At 41.7% G+C, this 21,456-nt stretch overlaps 1 protein-coding gene across 7 annotated transcripts in view; it reads right to left on the bottom strand.

The window, feature by feature from the left end:
- kibra (WW and C2 domain containing protein kibra) overlaps positions 1-20,326 on the bottom strand; it is a 60,929-nt gene extending 40,603 nt beyond the window's left edge. The window contains exons 1-4 of one of the 7 annotated variants that reach the window (XM_043414927.1): positions 20,183-20,326; positions 18,100-18,606; positions 17,088-17,228; positions 83-192 (exon numbers count right to left, since the gene is read on the bottom strand). In XM_043414927.1, the coding sequence (XP_043270862.1) occupies positions 83-192; positions 17,088-17,215 (238 nt within the window). In that variant the 5' untranslated portion in view covers positions 17,216-17,228; positions 18,100-18,606; positions 20,183-20,326. The other 6 variants (XM_043414936.1, XM_043414902.1, XM_043414911.1 and 3 more) reach the window with 6 other exon arrangements.
- Between the last annotated feature and the right edge of the window lie 1,130 nt (positions 20,327-21,456).

The following is a 21,456-nucleotide window of genomic DNA, read 5'->3' as shown; positions in this document are numbered from 1 at the left end:
AAATTTAGCACTCATTTGACTAGCATGCAGTACAGGAGTTACCTTAATTAAGTAACGGAGCAATAACTCAAAAGTAACTCACGATTGACATGATTGATGTAGTAAGCCCCGACGTGTTTATCGTAGGCCTCTTCCCAGCCGAGAGGAAGTTCGTTACCGATGCAATCGGCGAAGGTCTGAGGTTTTGTGAATCTGTGACGCAAATTAAATACCAAAATCAATCGATCGAAACAAATGATAACAAATGAAACAAAAACTGCGGAAACGAATGAAAAAACTTTGGTGCTCATTGGAAAAAAAAAAAAAAAGTGATTTATCATTTTTGATAAATGACTTAGTGATTCGCATTCGTCTTTTGTTCCTAATCCACAATATCATATCCGCTCTTTCGAATTTATAAAATTTAACTTGGTATTATAACATAGGACGGAGGGGCGAATTGTTTTTCCATTGCGCGAAAATATTCCTTTTTTATTTTTATGTGCCATATTGGATTCATCATTTTCAATTGCAAACATCCAGCGAGGATCCAATTCCAAAAAAAATCACGGTATTTGGTTTTTCGCGTTTGATTATATATATTAGTATAGGTTGTGACGATTTTTTATTTTATGGTTACTTAAAAGAAAGAGTAAATGGAGGAACAGTCACGAATGCTCTCCTGTCCGTTTCGATCGATGCTCCAGCCACGCAACGATCCCGCAAAGATTTCCGTAGGGCCTTGTTGAGAAAGATAGAGAAGATTTAATCGATTCGTAATCTTATCATTTCATGTAATTTGGGAGCGTCTAATTCGAATTAGAGGGAACACCAACCGTCGTTGTCGAGATATTCGAATTGATGTTCACATATTGGATCGTTTTTCCCGAGTGGAATGAGAGGGGAACATTCGAAACGTCGGTGTACTTCGAGCAGGGCTCGTACACAACACATGGACACTCACACATACATCACACGCACACCAACTCGCACAAAAACCGTCGTCGAATGTTCTCGAAGGCTCGAGAATATTCGAAACTTGGAATTTTGGAAAATCAGCGACGTCGTACATCGAAAACTCAGGGGAGTCCCGTCAAGAGGGGCGTCTGATCCTTAGAAAATATAAAAATCATCAGCAGTATCGTAATTCGTAATATGAAAAATCTCTTCTCCTCCCGTCATAAAAATATCCATCGTCGTTATAATCGGGCCAGGGGTTAATTCACATCATAAAGAAACAACTAATTGTTCCCACGAAAATTCGGGGCCCCGTCTAACGCCCCACGAGCATAATTCATGTCACGCACCTGTCATAGGGCGAACATAGATCGAGAAAAGGGGAGAGAGAAGAGCGGTAACGTACTGCGTGACGGTGATCGATTTCGACAGATTTTCGTGGAGTATCGAGCGAACTGGACGTGCGATCTCGGGAATTAGTCTCACACGCCGTAAGTCCAACCTTTCGTTGTTCGTTTCGGGCGATGGACTCTTTAAGTAATTATTCCCGTGGATTATTATGGCATAATTCATTTCATGTTATTGTGAAATTTCGCTCGGTCTAATTAGTTTGAATATCGAGAAAATGTGTCACGGCGGCGGCTCTGTCCCGTAGAAAGTCGGCTTTTGATTTCCTTGTTGCCCGCGTTCCGTAAAGTTCGGGGTAGAAAAATAAAGTCGAATAAATTTTCAGTTGCGTGGCCGACGCGAAAATCTCAAATTTTGTTTAGTAATCGTTTGTTTCTTGTAAAGCTGAGAGGAAAGGTCGGGAATATTCGTGAGAGAGTTTGAGTGAGAAAGAGTGTGTGGATCGGGATTGCGAACGCGTGTGACGGGTAATAGCTCGGCTGAGTAACCGAATATCGGGGGCTCAGTAATTTTATTCATCACGTAATTATTTGTCATCGTATTCCATCTTTAACGAATTTCTGACCACGAGTAGAACCGTGACAGAAAATACGAGCTCGTGATAGATTGTAGTGAGTGTAGGCTCCCGATCGATTGTGTGTGAAGATTGTAGTGTGAGTTCGCGACTTTTTCTCCCGTCTTTATTTTACAGTCCTCCCGGTAAATTCTCATCGAGATTTGATTATTGTAATTTTGAAAAGTGATTGTTAAATAATAATTAAGATATCATCCATTTAACAATTTTTGGTTTTGCCAGTTATTTTCCCGTTCACCCCGCCCATTCCGCTGCAAGCCAAGCCGGCAAATCATCATTTCCCTCCGATCATACTATGTCACTTCGGTGGCTGGCGCCCACGAGAATAAGAACTGTTCTCGAAAACATAAAATAGTATGAGCGGAAGAATTTGATTTTGTGGCACTTGAAAAATCGGTCACAAGGTATAGTAGGTACATATATATATATAGTAGGCGCGTATGGCGAAACTAGTAACCCAAAACAGCGCCGTCAAGTTGCCGATATTCGAACGATGTATACGCAACACAAACACAAACGTTAAAATGTATTGATTTAATGAAAAAGCATATTCTCCCCCCGATCAGCTGATCGTAGTTAACTCTTTGTCCTACCACACCACACCACAAGTAATAAGTCGCGGATCGAATATAATAAACAATGTCCAAATACTTGAATCTTTCTCTCCATTAAATGAGAATATGATACGAAAAAAATGAAGAAATATGCGACATTGCAGTCGAAAATGAGGATGAGGAGAAAAATTGAAATTTCCTTTGGCGAGATCATTATAGTGTTGGAGCGAGTGGTAAAAGAATTTTCCGGGTCGGTCGTTGGCGTATTTATCGTATTTGTCGTACGTAAAATGTGGCAGAGAGGTAGGTAGGGTAGGGCAGCAGCGGAACGCGGCCAGATTCCGTAAAACGCGAGGGCGCGCGCGGCGGATCGAATACCGACGAAGAAGAGGATAGGGGCTCGAAACGTGGATCGGTAACTCGACGGCTTCGAAATATCCGCAATCCGCATATCGTTCATGAGGGACGCCGCGGCGAGGGTCGCGCATCCGCGAGAACGTAATTGTTTGCCGATTAGAGGCTACTATGGGGGAGCAGGGCAAACGACGCGGTTGTGGAATGCGCGACGTTGCCGGATGAGAAAGCCTCGTGTTTCCGGATAATACGCCTGCCCCGTCGACGACCCCCGCGCGCGTCCGTCTGAGCGCGTTCTTCTTTCCTCATTTCGTAAAAGAGAGAGAGAGAGAGAGAGAGAGAGAGAGAGAGAGAGACGCCGCGAACCGAAATATCGGCGATCAAACATACGTGTACGTATAATCCTTCATTCGCTTTTCTTATATCCCATGCACCGTTATTATTACAACTTGCTCGACCGCAATCGTTCTTTCAATCTCGAAGCTTATGAAAATTTATATTACTCGCGTCTGGTAAATTGGTAAATGATAGGATTCTAAAACGAGGATGATCGTTAGTCGTTGTCGTTGCGGAGATAATAAAAAGAAGCGCGATTGGAGTTCGGGTGGGTATACGAGATACGACGAATCGTGATGGGTTTATTCCGGCTAATGCGGAAACGGATCACGCGCGCAGATAGGAGAGAAAAATTTAAAAGAAATATTGGGATCGTGTACGAGGAGGAATGTCAAGATCCCGCATTACGCGTCTCGATATTTCTCCTTCAGAATTCATCATATCGCGATGATGCAATTAGATAAAATTTGGAAGCTGCCACCTTATTTTTTATCATTATTATAGCTGTCGTTTTTGGTGCTGATGCGCATCGTTCATTCTCTTTTTTTCATTTATTGTTTCTCATTTCTTTCGTTTTTCTTTTCCCATCTTATCTTGGATCGAAGAGTCGAGAAACGAGAAATGCCCTCTCACGAATGCGAAACGAGACTCGCGCGGACGTATGCCGTTCCCGTTTCCGGTAGCGTCGCGCAAATATACCTACCTCGTCGTGAGCAAATGGAAATTTTCTTTCATTCTTCATGAAACTTGTTTCGTTGTTCGCCGAAAGCAGAGAACCTCTCAAATATTTTGTTTTATTCTCGGTGAATAATATAAGTACCTGATTCGACAAGATTCTCGCGATAATCGTTCGATCAACGACTAATGACGACTCGCGCGCGGGGTGCGCGGGGTTGGTTCGTATGCATTAATATGCATGGGGATAATTGCGGAAAGAATGCATGGGGAAGAGCACGGGGGGACACCATGCGGCGCACGCGCGACTTCCTCGTCAGAGCGAAGAGACACAAATTTTTTTACATACCGGCGATGGGGACAAAAATATGTCATTGTTCTCCAGCATTGATCCCCGGAGATTCAAGATTAACAACAACTCCTTTGCGTATCACGACGATCACCAAGATGCGAAGCCTGAAAGACCCAGCACGCGAGCGCGCGCCAACTCTCAACTACAAATTCCGACAAATTCAGAACGAAAGTGCCTCCTTTGACCTCGAACTAATCCAACTTTGACGGCTTGTTTTCCAATCAAAGTTTCCGGCTATAAGCCGCGTCCATTCAGCAACGCCGTCCATTCGGTACGGGAATAACGAAAAATTGCTGCGCGAGCAGTGGCAACTATATACTCCATTATTTTCTTCCCTTCCTTCCTTCCTCTTTGCGAATATACGATGTATTATGGAAATTTTTCAAACAATTATCATTGACGCGGAAACGCTCTCCTTCTTGAAATTTGACCAAATTCATCAAAGACAAATAATTTTTCGCAAGATTGAATGACGAAAAGCGCGCGCATTATTGCGACGATTATCGTTATTATAACTCGTACGATTGTTGTTATTGTTGTTGTTGTTGTTGTTGTTGGTGTCGTTGTTAAATCCTCATGAGCATGACATCCTGGTATAAAAAGAGGATGATGATGACCGCGATATTCCTCCCGCGACTAATGAGGATCGGATGATCGGATTTGTCTCAGCGATCGTTGGTATAGAGGCGTTCTTTTAATTTGGGCCAGCAGCGCAACTCTTTGGAAAAGGGGAGAGTACGTTTGAGAGAGTGAGACAGATACAGTTCCAAGGGGCCACACGGGATAGAGGACGTATAAGCGCGCGCGTCAACATTTGCCACCAGTGCCACCACACAAGCGTCGTTGTAGCAGCACAGGTTTCTCTCTTTCGGAACAACACAGTTTCTCGCTCTCGTATATGTGCGTGAAGCGTGAATAAAGTATAAAGAGAGAAAGGAGGAGAAGAAGAAGAAGAAAAAGGCCGCGAGGGGTTTAGAGTCGAGCAGCACGCTTCTTGCGTAATTGGGCACGGCTCGCGTCCGATTTTATGTAAGACCCTCAACCTTACCGCATTCCACAAGATCGCTCGGCAATTTACTCAACGTCCGTCCCACGCGTCTCTTCTATCCTAGTCCGATACTACTAGCACGATAATGACGCATGCGTCACGACATATTATTTGTATTCCGCGATCGGGGGGCTACCGTATTATCTTTGTTACGTTTACGAATAATCGGAAACATGCTTAAACGTTACGAGACATTCCGAGATACGCGCCCGACTCTTGTTCAACATCACCTTCGATCAAAAATCATTATAGTACTAATGCGATGCGGCCGCTCTGAGGCAAAAAATACCAGCCGTATCAAGAAGGAAATTGTGAATTTAGTACTTGCAGGTAGGCACGTGTTTGGGCGGGCAGTAGTAGGAACGAAAGTTGCCATATATAAAGGCAAGTTTACGTCACATCCGCCAAGATCGTGATAAGTAGAGAGGAGGTCTCGGCTGGCCCTTCCGCGGCGGAGCTTATTAGACGCAACCCGTACCTCGCGAGGAGCCGCTTGATTTTTCGGCCATTTTATAACACGGCGATCTCGTACCAATCCAACTAAATAGAATCAATCCTTTTCGGCTTTATCGCAGCGCAGCTTTGAGAGCCCAACTTGAGAGAGAGTGTGCACGAGCACATTATAAATAAAGGATATGCGCGGTTAAAAGATTGATATTCGAGCGAGATATATATATAGATTCACGTCGTCGCATAAGTATTATAGGATATAGGGAAATATTTGATTTGAGCCCCCGCGCGTAGATAGGACTCCGATTAATAATAAAAAATATCCGATGACAAGACTGCTGGGAGATTTTTTTTTTTTTTTCAATTACGTATTATTTCATGAGCTAAAAATTTCCTGTCATAATGATGGATACATCGATCTACGTGATGGCTTGAGTATTTATATATAAAACAAAGAGCGGCCAAGTTATATATTTATAACGCGAATTATGTTTGCGCTCAACTTCATAAAATTATGCATGGTTTTATAATAAATATATAAGTTAGAGAGAAATGATAAATATTATTCTCCACTGATTATACTGACATTGATTCGAGATCGTATATCTTTTTCTTTTTCTTTCCCTCCCTTAAAAACATTGCGATGCTCAAGCTATTGGCTTATACGATTGATGCATGTAAACGAGAATGAATTTAGCTATCAAAATTCAATGGTAAATCATATTTTGTCAGCAGGGTTAATTTTTCTCGGTGTACCAATCTTGAGGAGGATCGCGATCCTTGTGCCGATTCGCTATCAATTCTTATTGGGTACTAACAAGCATCCCCTACAGAGCTAGGATGCATCCCCTACAGAGCGGAGACAGCGAAAGATTCAATTTATTTCATTTAATTGTCATTGTTTGCCTTTTATCTATTTTATTTTATTTATTTTATTTATAATTGTGAAGAATGCGAAGAAATGCGGTTGAAAATATAAAAATAACAACTGGCTGGCAGAAATAATTCGGAAAACGGGAGGGAAAATTGGTCCGCTTCTCTGGTGCAATTTAATGAAAATTACACGCAGCATAGTAGTGTCGTATAAATCTAGTTCGCGAGGATCATACTGAAACGTTCACCCGGACGACGAGATTACTGACCCACAATGCGGCATTCGGTTGCAACCGCATGAAACACCGCACCGTCGTCTGCAGGCGTCTGCCTCACATGTGTGCATATATACAAACATAGGTATGCGTTCAATGGCACGAGACTACGAGTGCAGTATTGAATCTATGGTAAGAGAAGAAAACGAATGAGGGAAAGAGACTCGGGAGACTCGGACACTGCTCATTGACTTATGGAGAGTTGCTGCATTCCTCATCTCCTCGCCGCATCTCTCCTCTCTTGGATCTTGGAGGATTATTTTTCTATATATATATATATATATACGAGACATCGGTAGCGATCGGAAAACTCGATATATGAAAGAAAGAGAGGCAACAAGACAGAACCACAAAGTCAGTTCCCACAGTGGTTGCATTCCCCTTATTGGTGGGCTCTCACGACGAATGTTCCTCTCGTCGTCGCAATAGCAATATAAAACGAAATCAAATAAATTTCATCGGGACAGAGATGAATAAAAGTATGAGAAGAAAAAAATCAAAGGTTCGAACGGGGGTTGGAAATTGTTGGATAATGAATTAAATCGAGAAATGCATGATTTGATGCAACATATCGTCGCGCCGCGCCGCGAGCATATTTGTGCATAATACAGTTTAAAAAATTACGACAATGAGATCTCGTTTGTAATATTTCCGTCGCGTTTATACCACCGAAATAATAATTTTAATACTAATAATCGTGATTAAATATTAAAACTAGTATATCCAGTCTTTTTAACGAGGATCTCTGGGCCGATATTAATAAAAATGACGAAGGAGAAAGAGAACGAGGTGAGCGCGAGCCGTGGGCGTCGGGAGAGCGAGAGGGATTATTGTGTAGGCGCTCCGTTCGCGAGCGCGGCTCGTATAAGATAAACGAGAGATTCAGAGACGAAGAGGAGGATAAATAAATGTTCGGCGAGTTTGGTTTAGACATTCGCTGTTGAGGCATATACCTACGCGACATGTGCGTGTGCTTATAGGGAAGCAGAGACGTGTACGCCGAGTGACAGGTTATTGGACGTACCACATTGTCGATAAACGCGGTACAAGAATTTTTTCCCCGCTACATATTTCAATTCGTAGCTAATCATTCTTACCTCGCAAACTTCAACGATTAATCATTCATTATTGTGAACGACTTTGTAAACAATCTACCTATTCTATTAGCTGCTCCATCAACGAAACTAAATGGATCCAAGATTACTTGAAAATGCATGAAATCGCGCATAATGGCATATGCGGCATGAAAACGTAGAAAAATATAGATTATGAAAATAATCGGAAGAGATCGGAGGACTCGTCGTTGGATCATTATGCAGAAAGAACACGCATAATACACAGATCTCGTCTCGATCCTCGATCTTTCACACAATTTTCCTTCGTACCGACTTATTATCGGCTCTCCGTTGCAGACTCCAATTCCAACGAATATTTTTTATATAATAATTTCTCGATCCGCGATACGAGCATTCTCGAAATGGAAAACCAGACGATAAGAGAAAACGAGAAACCGATCGAAACTTGGGGTTCTTTGCTCCCTTACCGAAATTTGACCTTTTTTCAATCAATTGATCGTATATACATATATATTAGGGTGGTACTGAAAAGGGGTGTTTTCGAATTTCTTTGCTCCCAGGGGCTCGGATGCTTCCAAATGAATTAAAAAAAAAAATAATTCCCTGAAAATATGAACTCAACATTATTAACTCTAACATAGTCCGCATTCCAACCTAAGATTCTTATGGAAATAACATGAGAAAAATTCCTTTCGTTCTTTAGTATTTCATAACTCTGGGACAAATAAATTCAATATTTCGAGACATACGTATTTTCATAGAGAATTTGACGCTCTACAAAAAAGATCTCTTATGATTTCTAGCTAAGTCTATTGGTTTAAGATTTATTTGAGCTCAAAGTTTAATTCTTTTTCTCATTATCAATATTATAAAAGATCAAAGATCAAAACCCTTAGGAAAAAAAAAGCTTGGGACAAGTACATTGATGCTTTCGTGTTTCCTGATCATATCACGAAAAATGTAATAAAAATTCCTTAAAAAAAAATTATGTAGCCAACTGTAAATAATTTCAACAGAACAATATTGGAAAACAATTTCATAAATTTTGAAAAAAAAAAAAAAAAAAAAAAAAAAAAAAACAAATCTGCAATTCGTTTGTAAAGTGAAAAAAATTCAAATAAAACATGAGCCGGACAAGTACTTTTAACACATATTTAAACATAATTTGTATCGATCCAATCGACGTCGAATATTGTGAATAATACCAGAAGATCCTGAAAGTCTGAAAAGAATCAATTTTCTTGTAAGTCTTTGCCACCATATAGAGTAAGAAATGACTAGCTTGCATGTAATTTTTTTGGATTTAACAGCTTCTTAGAACAATTCCATAATGTTGAAATTTCTAATTACTCATGAATTACTTGTCCTTCGATTGATGTCATAAATTTTAGTGCTGCACGTAACTCAAATGGTAACTTTTTTCAATTTATTTAGAAAATACTTGGCCTCGAATTGATATTATTAATTTTAATGCTGTAAGTAACTTGGGTGGATTTTTTTTTTTTTTTTTATTGATTTAGTTGTTAGAATAAGATAAGAAAAATGGGGCATCGTTTTTTAAAATGTTTTCAAGCGCAACATTTCGGTTTTTTATTTCTCATGTTTTATTTGAATTTTTTTCACTTTACAAACGAATTACAGATTTGTATTTTTTTTAATGTAATGCTTTGTTTTTTTAAATTTGTGAAATTTTTTTTTCTTGCTCCCCTAGCCGAAAGTACGCACTTTCCGGCCGCATTTCAGGCCGGGAAGAGCATTTTTCGTGGCCGGCTAACTCGGCTAACTTCAGTGTGCTCTGACGATATTTTTGCGGCCGGTGATCCTTTAACATTTCGATATATGAATGTGAAGCCTGTATTCGTTGCCATGATTTTGTTTATTCGTTGCCAAGCATCATTATTATTTGCTTCAAGCGGGCGCGTATAGCGTAGCTTTTATCATTCATGTTATGCGCTATACTGCCATAAACCCGGACGAATAACATACATTTGTTCGTTCAGATGCGAAAACAGAAAATAATGTAACCGAACTTATAAAATGAATATGGTCGTCCGGAATAATGTTGTATTTCCAAATTCCAGGTTCATAGGAAAGCACATATTCATATAAATTGTCAAGTATAGCGGGAAATATTCATATATAAAAATTGTTAACTATCATGGGACTTTGAATCAGACATGTATCAACGAATTATTTATTTGTACTAATAATATTGTTGTATCATTGTGTGATATTTTGTGTGTGTTTTTTTTACTTTTTGTTTATGTTTTTAATGCCCGCCCCGACCAGCAAAACCTCGGCTTCGCCTCGGTCCTGCAAAAGTCGGGCGGGCACCCCCCCCCCCCCCCTCCTCGCAATTGCTAGTAATTATTGAACGTACTTTCGGCTACGGGATCAAGAAAAATAGTATACAACCCACGGCCCAAATGTTAGATGCCCTGGCATGTGCGACATGAAGGCCTCGGCTTCGCCTCGGCCTTCATATAGCACATGCCAGGAAATCCAACTTTCGGGCCTAGGGTCGTAATATACTATTTTTTAATTGTTCTGTTGAAATTATTTACAGTTGGCTACATAATTTTTTTTTAAGGAATTTTTATTACATTTTTCGTGATATTATCAGGAAACCCGAAAGCATCAATGTCCCAACCTTTTTTTTCCTAAGGCTTTTGATCTTTGATCTTTGATAATATTGATAATGAGAAAAAGAATTAAACTTTGAGCTCAAATAAATCTTAAACCAATAGACTTAGCTAGAAATCATAAGAGACCTTTTTTGTAGAGCGTCAAATTCTCTATGAAAATATGTATGTCTCGAAATATTGAATTTATTTGTCCCAGAATTATGAAATACTAAAGAACGAAAGGTATTTTTTCATTAATTTGGAAGCATCCGAGCCCCTGGGAACAAAGAAATTCGAAAACACCCCCTTTAAGGACCACCCTAAATATATATATATATATCGATCGAATGCTAGAGAGGTCAGGGGAGGAGCGTAGGTGTCTCAAGAACTGCTGCTCTGCTAACTGGCTCTGCCCCAAGGGCGCAACTACTCGCGAGAGCACGAGCAGCATTTTTTTATAACTTCGCTCACACTCTCGTTGTTCTGCTGCCGGTATTGTATATATAGGTATTGGTCTCGGGACTCGCATCTCCGGACGCATACTATCAGTACCTGTATGAAAATCCCATCGTCTTCGCAATGCGTACACGAAATCATCACTCGCATGAAGACAGATTCTCTGTTTTGCCATACTTTGCTTTCTTTCGTCTTTTTTTTTTTTTATCACTTTCATTTTATTCCTCAATATTATATGATTATCGAATCACTCATTGATCTATTCCAACCGTTCTTTCTTTTATTCCTCTAATTTAACATTTTTTTCTTTCACTTGTTTTTAACATTGCCTTTATTTTTTCTTCAAACCCATGAATGCATGTATTTATCTATACTCATCGGTATGAATTTTCCGAAACATTATCGCGCATTTCTCATTTCCGGACTCGATCAAAATATTTTCTTCCCTTCATTATTTACATATTCCATATATTTTGACCTTTTTTGAAGAAACTGCCCTTTTTTCGACCTGCTTCCTTCCCTTCGAACGAGATTGAGAGTCGACTCTGCTACGCTCCAACGAAAAAAAAGTAAAGAAAAACTGTTGAAAAGTAAAAAAAAAACTTCGTACGAGTGATGCTTCAGTATAAGTTGCAAAATGATTTTGAGTTGAAAAAGAAATAATGAAAATTGAGAAAAATATGATTTTTCAAGAACGCGGTTGGACAAAACATTGGGGGAAAATCGAGAAACGATTCATTCCAATGGGTATATGTGCCACGGCTCACAAAGTTTCGAGTCGAGCAAATAATGTCAAGGTTCCGAGATGGCGAATGATTCGACGTGAGTTATATTTCATATACCTGTATAAAATTATATTTGTAAGAGGTTACCACGAGACTCTTTCTCTCCCGTCCTTTACCGCGAGTAAGTCAAAAGTTTGGGGATCAATTGCATGCGTAATAAATATACGCGTTTTTGTAAATATGATTCAATAACTACATTTAAATGACTTGGGTGGAAAAAAAAAATAAAACTTAAATTAGATGGGGTTGTCTCTTTGGAAAATTGTTAAATCGACGCACGAGAATAACACGTATTATACACAGAATGGGCAATCGATAATTATCGAAAATCGGAAAAATTCGCCACGTCGAGGAGAATATTCGCTTCGGTATGTCAAACAAAAATGCAACGATGCGGTAACTTCCGTGTACATCGTCACTATTCAACGCGCCACCATCTTCCGGAATTTGGTCATTTTTTTTTTTTTTTTTTTTTTTTCAATTCCGTTTTACCTGCTGTTTTTAACTCGTTTCACACGCTCGATCTCTTTTTCGATACGTTCCTTCAAAGTTAAATGAATCGCATGAGCGAATTGATGACGGCTCTTTTTATAAAAATCGCATCTCTGCTTCGAATGTTCTTGACGATTCGATAGTCGTTTCATTCGAAAAAAAAAAAAAAAATTCCCAGCACTTATCCGCCGAGAGTCTCCGCTTTTCCCTGAATAATAAATAATTTTTTCATTCAGCCGATACGTACGCCTTTATACGCGTTCGATATTCGCAAAGTATGCAAATAAACCAACAGTCGAATCAACATTTTTTTATTCAGGATGGAACAAGTTGCTCTCCTTATCGACAACCGCGACACAGTTTCCCATGGAAAATCTACTAGATTCTTGGAATCGAATGTAATTGTAGTTGTTTATAATAGACGAAGAAATAACGATCGCTCAATAAATATATAGAGTGCGAGAGTGAGAGACGCGAGTATAAGAGCTAGGTGTGGCGTCGTCGGTGGTGGGTAAGAGAATTCCATGCTCGGGCTATAAACACCCTCGGTCTCGTCACCTTTTTTCGAGTCGGGCACGTTTGGAATGCTACGGATTTTTTCTAAACGCACAGATGGCGAGCAACAGCAACAGCAAAAGCAACAGCAACAGCAACAGCAGTCGCAGCCGCAGCCGCAGCCGCAACTCGAAGAGAACCGACCTCGCGCGGTGACAGCCGCCGGCCCCCCTTTACCGCCAACCGCCAAACGCGGCGGGCGATGCATGCGCATACGCGCGTGTACGAATATTTTTTTATTTTTCTCTTCGATGCAGTAAATGCGCGTTGGGTGGTGGCCACCAACGCACGGAGATCACGACCAGCGGAAGTAAGGGCATCCATCGTAGCGACATACATATTCCATACGCGGTCAATGAAAAAATCAAAAAAAAAAGTTACGCGGCTACAATTAATGTTATTTGAGCGTTTGACGCGCAGAATCGAATGTTGGCGCGGAGAAAAAAAAACCACAACAACAACAACAAGAACAAGCCCTAAAACGGAATTGGTTGCATTTTCAGCGAAGCGATCTTTAAAAAATGAAAGAAAAGCGCGAACGGAGAGGCATGGAAAAGAGTAAAATAAAAAATGAGTCGGGCATGAGAAGAGCGCATGGCTGAGCAGAGGGATCGGAGAATGCGCTCAAGAGTCAAGTCCCCTGGGTCTATTTTTAGGCATGTACGCGGAGGGAGGGAGAGAGAGAGAGGGGCCGTGGTTACATACTTAATACCGGTTACGCGCATACGACTCTCAAACTTGGTGTCTACACGGACAAGAGAGGTTCACGCGCATACATGCATACACACACACACACACACACACACACACACACACACACACACACACACACACACACACACACACACACACACACACACACACACACACACACACACACACACGGTGGTCCGTATGTAGGAAAAGACACGCCGTAGGTGCCTTATACGCGCGGAATAAGTGAGACAAAGTTTGCTTCACGGAGAAGCAGCCCTCTCCGCGATCCTCTTGCAGAAGGTTTCTCGCGAGATTCCTGTCTTTCGTGCAAATTCTACCGGAGAAGGAGCGAGAAGGAAAAAGTATTGATGTAAGAAAAGCGCATTCGCAGAGCCGGTCCATCCGCTGCTCGTGCTCCCCGCTCATCTCTCTTCTTCTCCCCCCGTGCAACCACCATCCGGCGGCCACATCTATTATTAATATTTCTCTCTCCCTCTTTTTCCTCGAAATATTTCTCAAATCATCATCGGAAAATGGTTTTAGTACGCCTTTCCTCGCGTACATCCGCGCGCAAGATTGTCGCATCGATTTCTCGCCGCTCTTTTATTTTTGCAAGAAGGAAAGCGGAGAGGACAAGTCCGAATGGGGAGGAGGTAAGGGTCAAGGGTGCACGAGGAATGCGCGAGAAACCCTCGGGGACCAAATTTCTTTTCTCCCGTCTCCGTAGATGCGCGCGGGTTGCGGAGTGCAGGGACGGCAAATATATCATTTTCAAGGCCGAAGCCCAAACTCTGCTTTTTTTTTGTTTTTTGTTTTACCAGCAAGTATTTCCAATCACCCCTCGAGAGATTTGAACTTTGGTATACGCTCGCGCGCTCATGACGAATGTAATAATAAAAAAAAAACGCAATATCTTGATATTTACAAGGTCAAAACGTCGCCGGATTCGCGAGGAAGCGTTCCTCCGTCGTTCGTTCGTCGACGCGCGTATTCGCGATCTCGTTTTGTTAACTTTTCAATCGAGATAAACGTGTAGCGGCGTTAACGGAGAAAATTTTGTAATAATAAATATATCGGTAATGAAAAAAGAAAAATTAGCGTTCGCATTGAAACGGTAACGGGGATCGATTTGGCGGGTCGATCGCTCGGGTGAAAGTAAACACGGTAAAGACGGTAAATACGGAGCGCAAAGGAATGCGGGCAGCTCGCGCGAAGCAAGAAGATGAAAAAAAATCTCTTAAAATATTGCCGAGTTTGTGGAAGAAATATACTCGCTTGGTCGGTCGTCGATTGGAATTTGAGGTTTTTTCATAAATAAGAGAAAGAAGGATGATGCGAATGTACGTGCGTGAGAAACGAGAAGAGAGGTCAAACTCGAGCGCGCACCGTTGGGGGGCCGTAAATGCCCCCACTCCCCCTTAAAGTCCGGTGAACGGCCGAGGATAGGTCTTGCGCGCCGCCGACGACTCTTCTCTCCTCCTATCCGGTTCGTCGTAGTGGTCGTAGTATCGCCTTCGAGAGTCTCGGGCAAAAGGCAAAACTCGAAAAGCCCCGGGGCTCGTGGTACTCGAAGCAACGGCCCTGGCGCCTGGAATGCGGGCGCGGCGAATCACGAGTGTGCGCCCGCGCCCGTGTTAAAGCCTCGGCCTCGTGTGCGTTCAACACGCTCATCCAACGAGAATGCGCGCGCACACACGCAACAATGCTACGAAGAAAAAAAGCACAGCGACGACGACGACGACAACAACAACAACAACAATAACAAACAACAACGACAACGACACAACCAAAGAAAACAAAACAAAAAGAAAAAACAACGTAAAGTAGAAGCGAAAACGGAGAGTACAGCATCGAGACCACCAGCGGCAATAGCAGTGACGACGGGTTGCTCTATACCGTACGTGCTATGCCGGCACGGCACATGTCGTCTTTATATACAGTGTGTATGTGCGTTACCCTCCGTACGTGTCTCTCTTTCGACGTTCCGTCGATGCGTTTCTCGTAGAGATAACGACCGAACGAGCGCAAATTGCGCGCCCATCAAAATCTTATTCCCCCCCCCCCCCCCCCGCCAACTTCAAGTTGAAATTTGGTTTACTCGACGAGCGTGCGTTGTTCCTCCCTCGATTCACCCCTCAATCAGTCCCGTATATAGTACGTAGAAATTCAGTGGCGCAAGCTCGCGGGCATTGAAAATATCTCGACTCTGGGGAGCCACCGTGCCAGCCATTTTTTCAGCTCATCTCGCGGATCCGAAGCATCTCGCGAGGACGAAAAAACGTTTCGGTTTCATAATTCTGACTATTCCGTTCTTTCATACGGGAAACACGCGAAACGTACCGATAGCCAAGATTCGAGTCAATGAGATTTTTATCTCTCGCGCCCTGGAACGGTGCGCGACAACACGACCTACTCCAGTGAGAATTTAAGTTAAGGTATTCCTTTCGCAGGGCCGTATTTTTTGGTGTTGCAAACTAGAGCACTCGAAATTTGGACTGATTCCTAACCTCTGAGAAGTCGCTGTTTTATGGGAAAAGCTTCTGCTTTTGCCGTTTTTCCAACTTTTGTATCGTTAATATTTCTTTCCAACATCGATAACCCTTCATTTTTATTGTCGCTATGGATTCCTTACATTTTTTTTCTATCCGTGAGATAGTTATTATCAGGAATTTAGAGATATTCAGTGTATAAATTATTCGATAGAAATATGGTGATGATGGATTCTTCTCCATAAGCTCCCATTTTAATTCTTCATTAAATGGTCGATAACCTGACCTCAAATTTCGTCAATCCATTCGGATGCAGTTGTACTTTATTGTATATTCATGTAATTCGTGAAAGGAATATCTTAAATGACAAATGGCAAAGCCACAAACGGTCTATCGAAAGAGCGGGAAACGTTCGACTTAATATACGAGAATGATGATCCTTTATCCTTTAATTACAATACGCGCGCGCCGCTTCCAGATTTTCTCCTTTCCCCTCCGCCGTTTTTCGAATTTATTAGAAAATTCATTATTTTCGAGAGTTGCAAACGGCCATCGGGCTCGTGATTCGTTGAAAAACGCGCGCGTTGCAGCAACCTCACTCACTCAGATACGGCCATAACGATAAAATTTTCCCAAAAATCATCTAGTTCGCAACGTTTTTCCTTCGAGCGTCGTTTGATCGATCAATCCGTAATACCTGCAAATCAACCGTGTTTTTCTTTTCCAATAGCCAAATTTTATTGCAAATAGTATTCGAGTTGATCGTTCGATGGATCGATTGTCTCCTCTCAATGGCAAACGTCATATACCAGCGCAGGTACGACGGAAAATACAACGCAGGGGACATTTCTTCAGCGAGAAAATTTATCGTTAACGCCAACTTTTGCTTCATTTTGAGCGAATTCGATCCCACACGTCACACCTCACACCCCTCTCTAAAATTTATCATTGTTTATTACTCGAGAAAAATATTTCAATATATTTCATTACGTTGAAAATATTCCAACTGCGAAGTCTCTCGTCTCTCGTGTTGAATAAAAATTAATGTGAAATAAAATTATGGGAAAATAACGACTCACCGGTCACGCGGATCGATCCACGTTGTTTTTCTGGTATTGTGATCGATGAAGTAAACCTTCCCGTCAAAGTCCTGGGCGACGTCCCACCCTTCCGGAAGCGGTATCTCCCCATTCCGTCTCCTTGGCATATTTCACTGCACTCTGACCTCATCCGAGAACCGACGTTGTAGAAATATGAGCGAGAATAAAAAAAAGAAAAAAAGAAAAACGACCATGAGAGAGCATATTTTTTGGTGATGATTCCTTTTCGAGTATCGAGATTTGGGAATGGATCGAGTAAACTTGGGCAAAAGGTGCATGCTCCCCCCCCCCCCCTTTCCCTTGATAGCGACAAGAGTGCTTTTTGGAAAAGAAAAAGTTTCGAACGGCAGTTGTGTTGTTGAGCATGCAGGGAACGCACCATGAGAAACACCCGAAAGAATTTCGATCGACGAGAGCAGAATCGTTTTGTTCGGGTCTAAAATTGTTTTTTTACTCGATCGAATGCCCCAGAGATAAAGGAGGGTGGTTACGAGAGTCAGGAAATTACTACTCAACACAGAGTATATGATATTCGATAATCGATTCAATAATATCCATATCGAACAAATCAAGCAAAATTCTTCGAGCATTTTTCGAATCCAATAATCATGTTTGATTGAAAACAAAAAACACGTCAATAATTTTCGTTCAAAAACGAAAAAAGGGGAAAAATGGTGGCACACCCGTGTCAGTTGTGGAGCTTGAATAAAAAGAAGCTGAAAAGTATTAAAATGCGAAAAAGTAAAATACTCCTGCTGTGTGACGAAACTGATGAAGAAAAAAAAATGTCCGTCCGCGGATTATGAATTAAGCAATGAGAAAAAAGATTGAACAAAGTTTTGAAGATGAAAGAGGCGCATGCCGAGCGAGTGGGGCGAGGGGGCGCGAAAGGAGGATAGAAAGAGCACAGAGAGAAGAAAAGGAGCGGCGTGACAGAGGGAGAGAGATACTCTACACTCGCCGGAGCAAAACTCTCCGCCATCATGAATACCTCATTATCATGAGCGGAGTGACGTCAGTGTCCCCGCCTTCGGATTCCTCTAGAGTGGAATTCCACCGTTAACCATTGCCGGGGACGTAGACAGAGAAAGAGAGGGAGAGAGAAGGAACGTAAAAACACGCGCGCTGAGTATACACGACGACGAAGATTCAAGGAACAAGCGCGGCAAAACACTTTGTATATCGTCGAAACTCCTAGATTATCTCCCAGTTGACACTCATCAATATTCGCTAAATATCGATCTTATTTATCCGATTGAACATTCGAATTGTAAATTCAAATAAAACATTGAAACCAGCATATATTCACGAACGACACTCATTTTTCGATGCACTCGTTCTCGATTAATCCTCCGGGCACCCACACCTCCGTTGTTTTATTTTTTTCTCAATCACCACACTCCTCTATTCATTGCTAAACCGTATACGCATTTCCGCCTATGCGTATACCCGAATCTCGTATTCCTCGAGCGCGTTTACTCAGCGATTCTTTATATCACTGTTGAAGAAAGAGACGAAAAAAATTATTGAAATGATTCCTCTCTCTGGAATGCGACGTGTCTCGCGTTTCTCATGTTTTCTCCGAGTAACCAGCGCCTTCTCTTTCTCTTTCTCTCTTGAGAGAGAGAGAGAGAGAGAGAGAGAGAGAGAGAGAGAGAGAGAGGGAGAAATATTTTTTTAGCTCTGCACGCCCTCGTCGTAACGTTTGTATGCGTGTGCGAGCCTTTCCGAGTGTGCGTGCAGGAGATAGGATCGCGGTCAAGAATCTTGAGGTATGCTCGATTCGGCGCGCAACATCTGTAGCGGACTTCTTCTCGTCTTTATTTTATAAACGAGAAAAACACACTGCTTTTCTCAAGGTATACCACAATCAAAAAATTACGCGCTTGATTTTTCCTGATTTTCTTACGTACTCTACAGTATTTTCGATAAAAATATAATCACGCGTGAACAATAGTTCCGATTACGATCTTTGAGCTTCCACATTCGTAAAGCACATTTTTTTATTTTCGAGAAAATCTGAACAACTCGTGCTTTCTCTCTCTCTCTCTCACACACACATTCTCTATATTTCTCATATATATGCACTTGCGCTTCCAGTGACGCTCGAATCTCTTTTCATCGAGAAAATAAAAACAGGTTCACGGACTCCTTTCTCACGAGTCGTTTATTCAAACACCTTTTTATCGATTTTATATGCACTGATATTCCTCGCAACGTTGATTCCGATTCAAATAGATCCTGGTAGTTTCTAGATTTTCGCGTATACACGAAAACTCCGACGTAAAACAAGATGGTGTATGATAGAGACTCGTTCACCAAGATACCGCACAATTCTCAATTTGACGATGCAATCACTCTAATATTTTTACATCTATTATTGTGCAATTTTGCCATTTATATTCCCTAAAAAGACTCGTGCTCCTTGGCACTGATTGCGCGTCCCAGGCCGCCAGTTACCATCGGCCACCCGTACGACACTGTCAAGTCAACTACCAGTCGGCAGCATGCCTCGGCGCGCGCACTCCTCTTTTGCTTCTCTCTCTCTCTCCTCTCTCTCTTGCTCGCTCTCTGTGTTTTCCACTCGCTCTAACACACGTACACGTCGCTATTCCCCTCTCTCATATAGTTAATCGTTGATTGTTTTTTTTCTATTTTTCAATGTAATAATCTACGCTGTGCACATTCATAGACAAGATTTAATTAACGTGAATTTTCTTTTCACCGCGCACTTTTATATCTCAAAATAATTTTGCTAGTTTTATCGGGGCGACTATTTAGAGAGAGAGAGAGAGAGAGAGAGAGAGAGAGAGAGAGAGAGACACGGGAAACAAAAATATTTGCAGTTTCTTAGTATTCATGAATTTGTTTTTTTTTTTGCAGTTTTTACGAGCATAGGGAGCATAGGGTTTTGAAACGAGCATATTGAATGATCGAACATGGCTGGCCCAACGTTCATACACCGTGTGTACGTATTTAACCCATCTTTTCTTCTTTTCTTTCTCCCTCTCGTTTCTCACTATTTTTTATATCCCTCTCTCCCTCTTCCTACTCACCGGATAGTCCTGTCTCACCTGGACTCCATCTTCGTCCATTATTTCCCCCCTTTCTCGCACTCGAACCACTGGTTTCTCTGTGCTTCGTTTTCTCTTTCTCTCTCCCTCGATTTCCCCCCTTCCATCCGGCGACGCGACGCTTCGCGCTCGTGTCTCTGACCGCTGTGCACGAACGGCGCCGGGTACACGCGAATGAAGCTCTCCCGAGAACCACCGGTGCCCTTTCCCTCGGTGTTTCAAATATTTTGCGCTACGATTCTCAACGGCGCCACCGTACGCGCTCTGTCCTCTCCTCGCACCGCGCGAAAGAAATATACGCAGGTGCGCCAGGGCCGTTGCTAGTCACAAAGTCACGGGTTTAATTAATACTTTTCACCATTTGTCTGTTATCTAGTATATTTTTTCTCCGATACAACCCAACTCCATGATTGATCGAATCGAGTCATTTCTCGTTAATTTGTCAACGTCGGAATCATTGTTATTCAATCTGCTTGCATATGATGAAAATTAAATATTCATTCAGTCGCATCAAATATATATTTGATCGAAAAGTGTACACAAGAGCAGCTAGCATCAAAATTTCAACGCGTACTTTATCGGCAATATATTATCCAAAATGGCGCATTTTATTTGAAATCGTGTACAGAACTTCATTTCATATTCATAACGGTAGAAAATTTATATATAAGTGCGAAACGGACTTTTGGTGCACATGGCGCCAAGTCGTGAAAGAGAGAGAGAGAGAGAGGAAAGTTGGAGCCTAAGATTTTAAGGCATCTATCAATGCACGTTGTTTGTACCGTTTTTATATCGGGTAGACACACGCGATCATTGTCAGACGTGTATATGGTATACAACGCATATATATATACCCTCTGCTGAAGATAAGTCGCATGAACTCGGTTATGTGCGCCATGCGCGCGTGGTAACGACGATATACGAACACGATGCTTAATAAGAATACTGTACACATTCACCCCGCTGCTCTCACCGTCGATGGTCAGGGTCATTTGATTATAGTAACACACGTTCTACCTAACATATATATATTGGCCAACCAGCAGCAACAATACCTCTTATATCATCCGTCGTCGTCGGCGCGTGCACTCTACAATGCGTCCTCCCAAAATTCACAGCATATATATATAGAGTATCGCAACACGCGTTTATATTCATACCAAAGTTAACTATGCGAAATTGAGTATTTATCACTACGAAATATTGTAAATAACGCGCCTCCGATTATCATATACCAGGATCTCATGCTCCGATGCACAATCATTTTGACGACT

Source organism: Venturia canescens, chromosome 1 (genome assembly GCF_019457755.1).
Source record: "Venturia canescens isolate UGA chromosome 1, ASM1945775v1, whole genome shotgun sequence".
Classification (NCBI taxonomy): Eukaryota; Metazoa; Arthropoda; class Insecta; order Hymenoptera; family Ichneumonidae; genus Venturia; species Venturia canescens.
The sequence above is the reverse complement of the archived record's forward strand: the minus strand, read 5'-3'. Positions and strand labels throughout refer to the sequence as shown.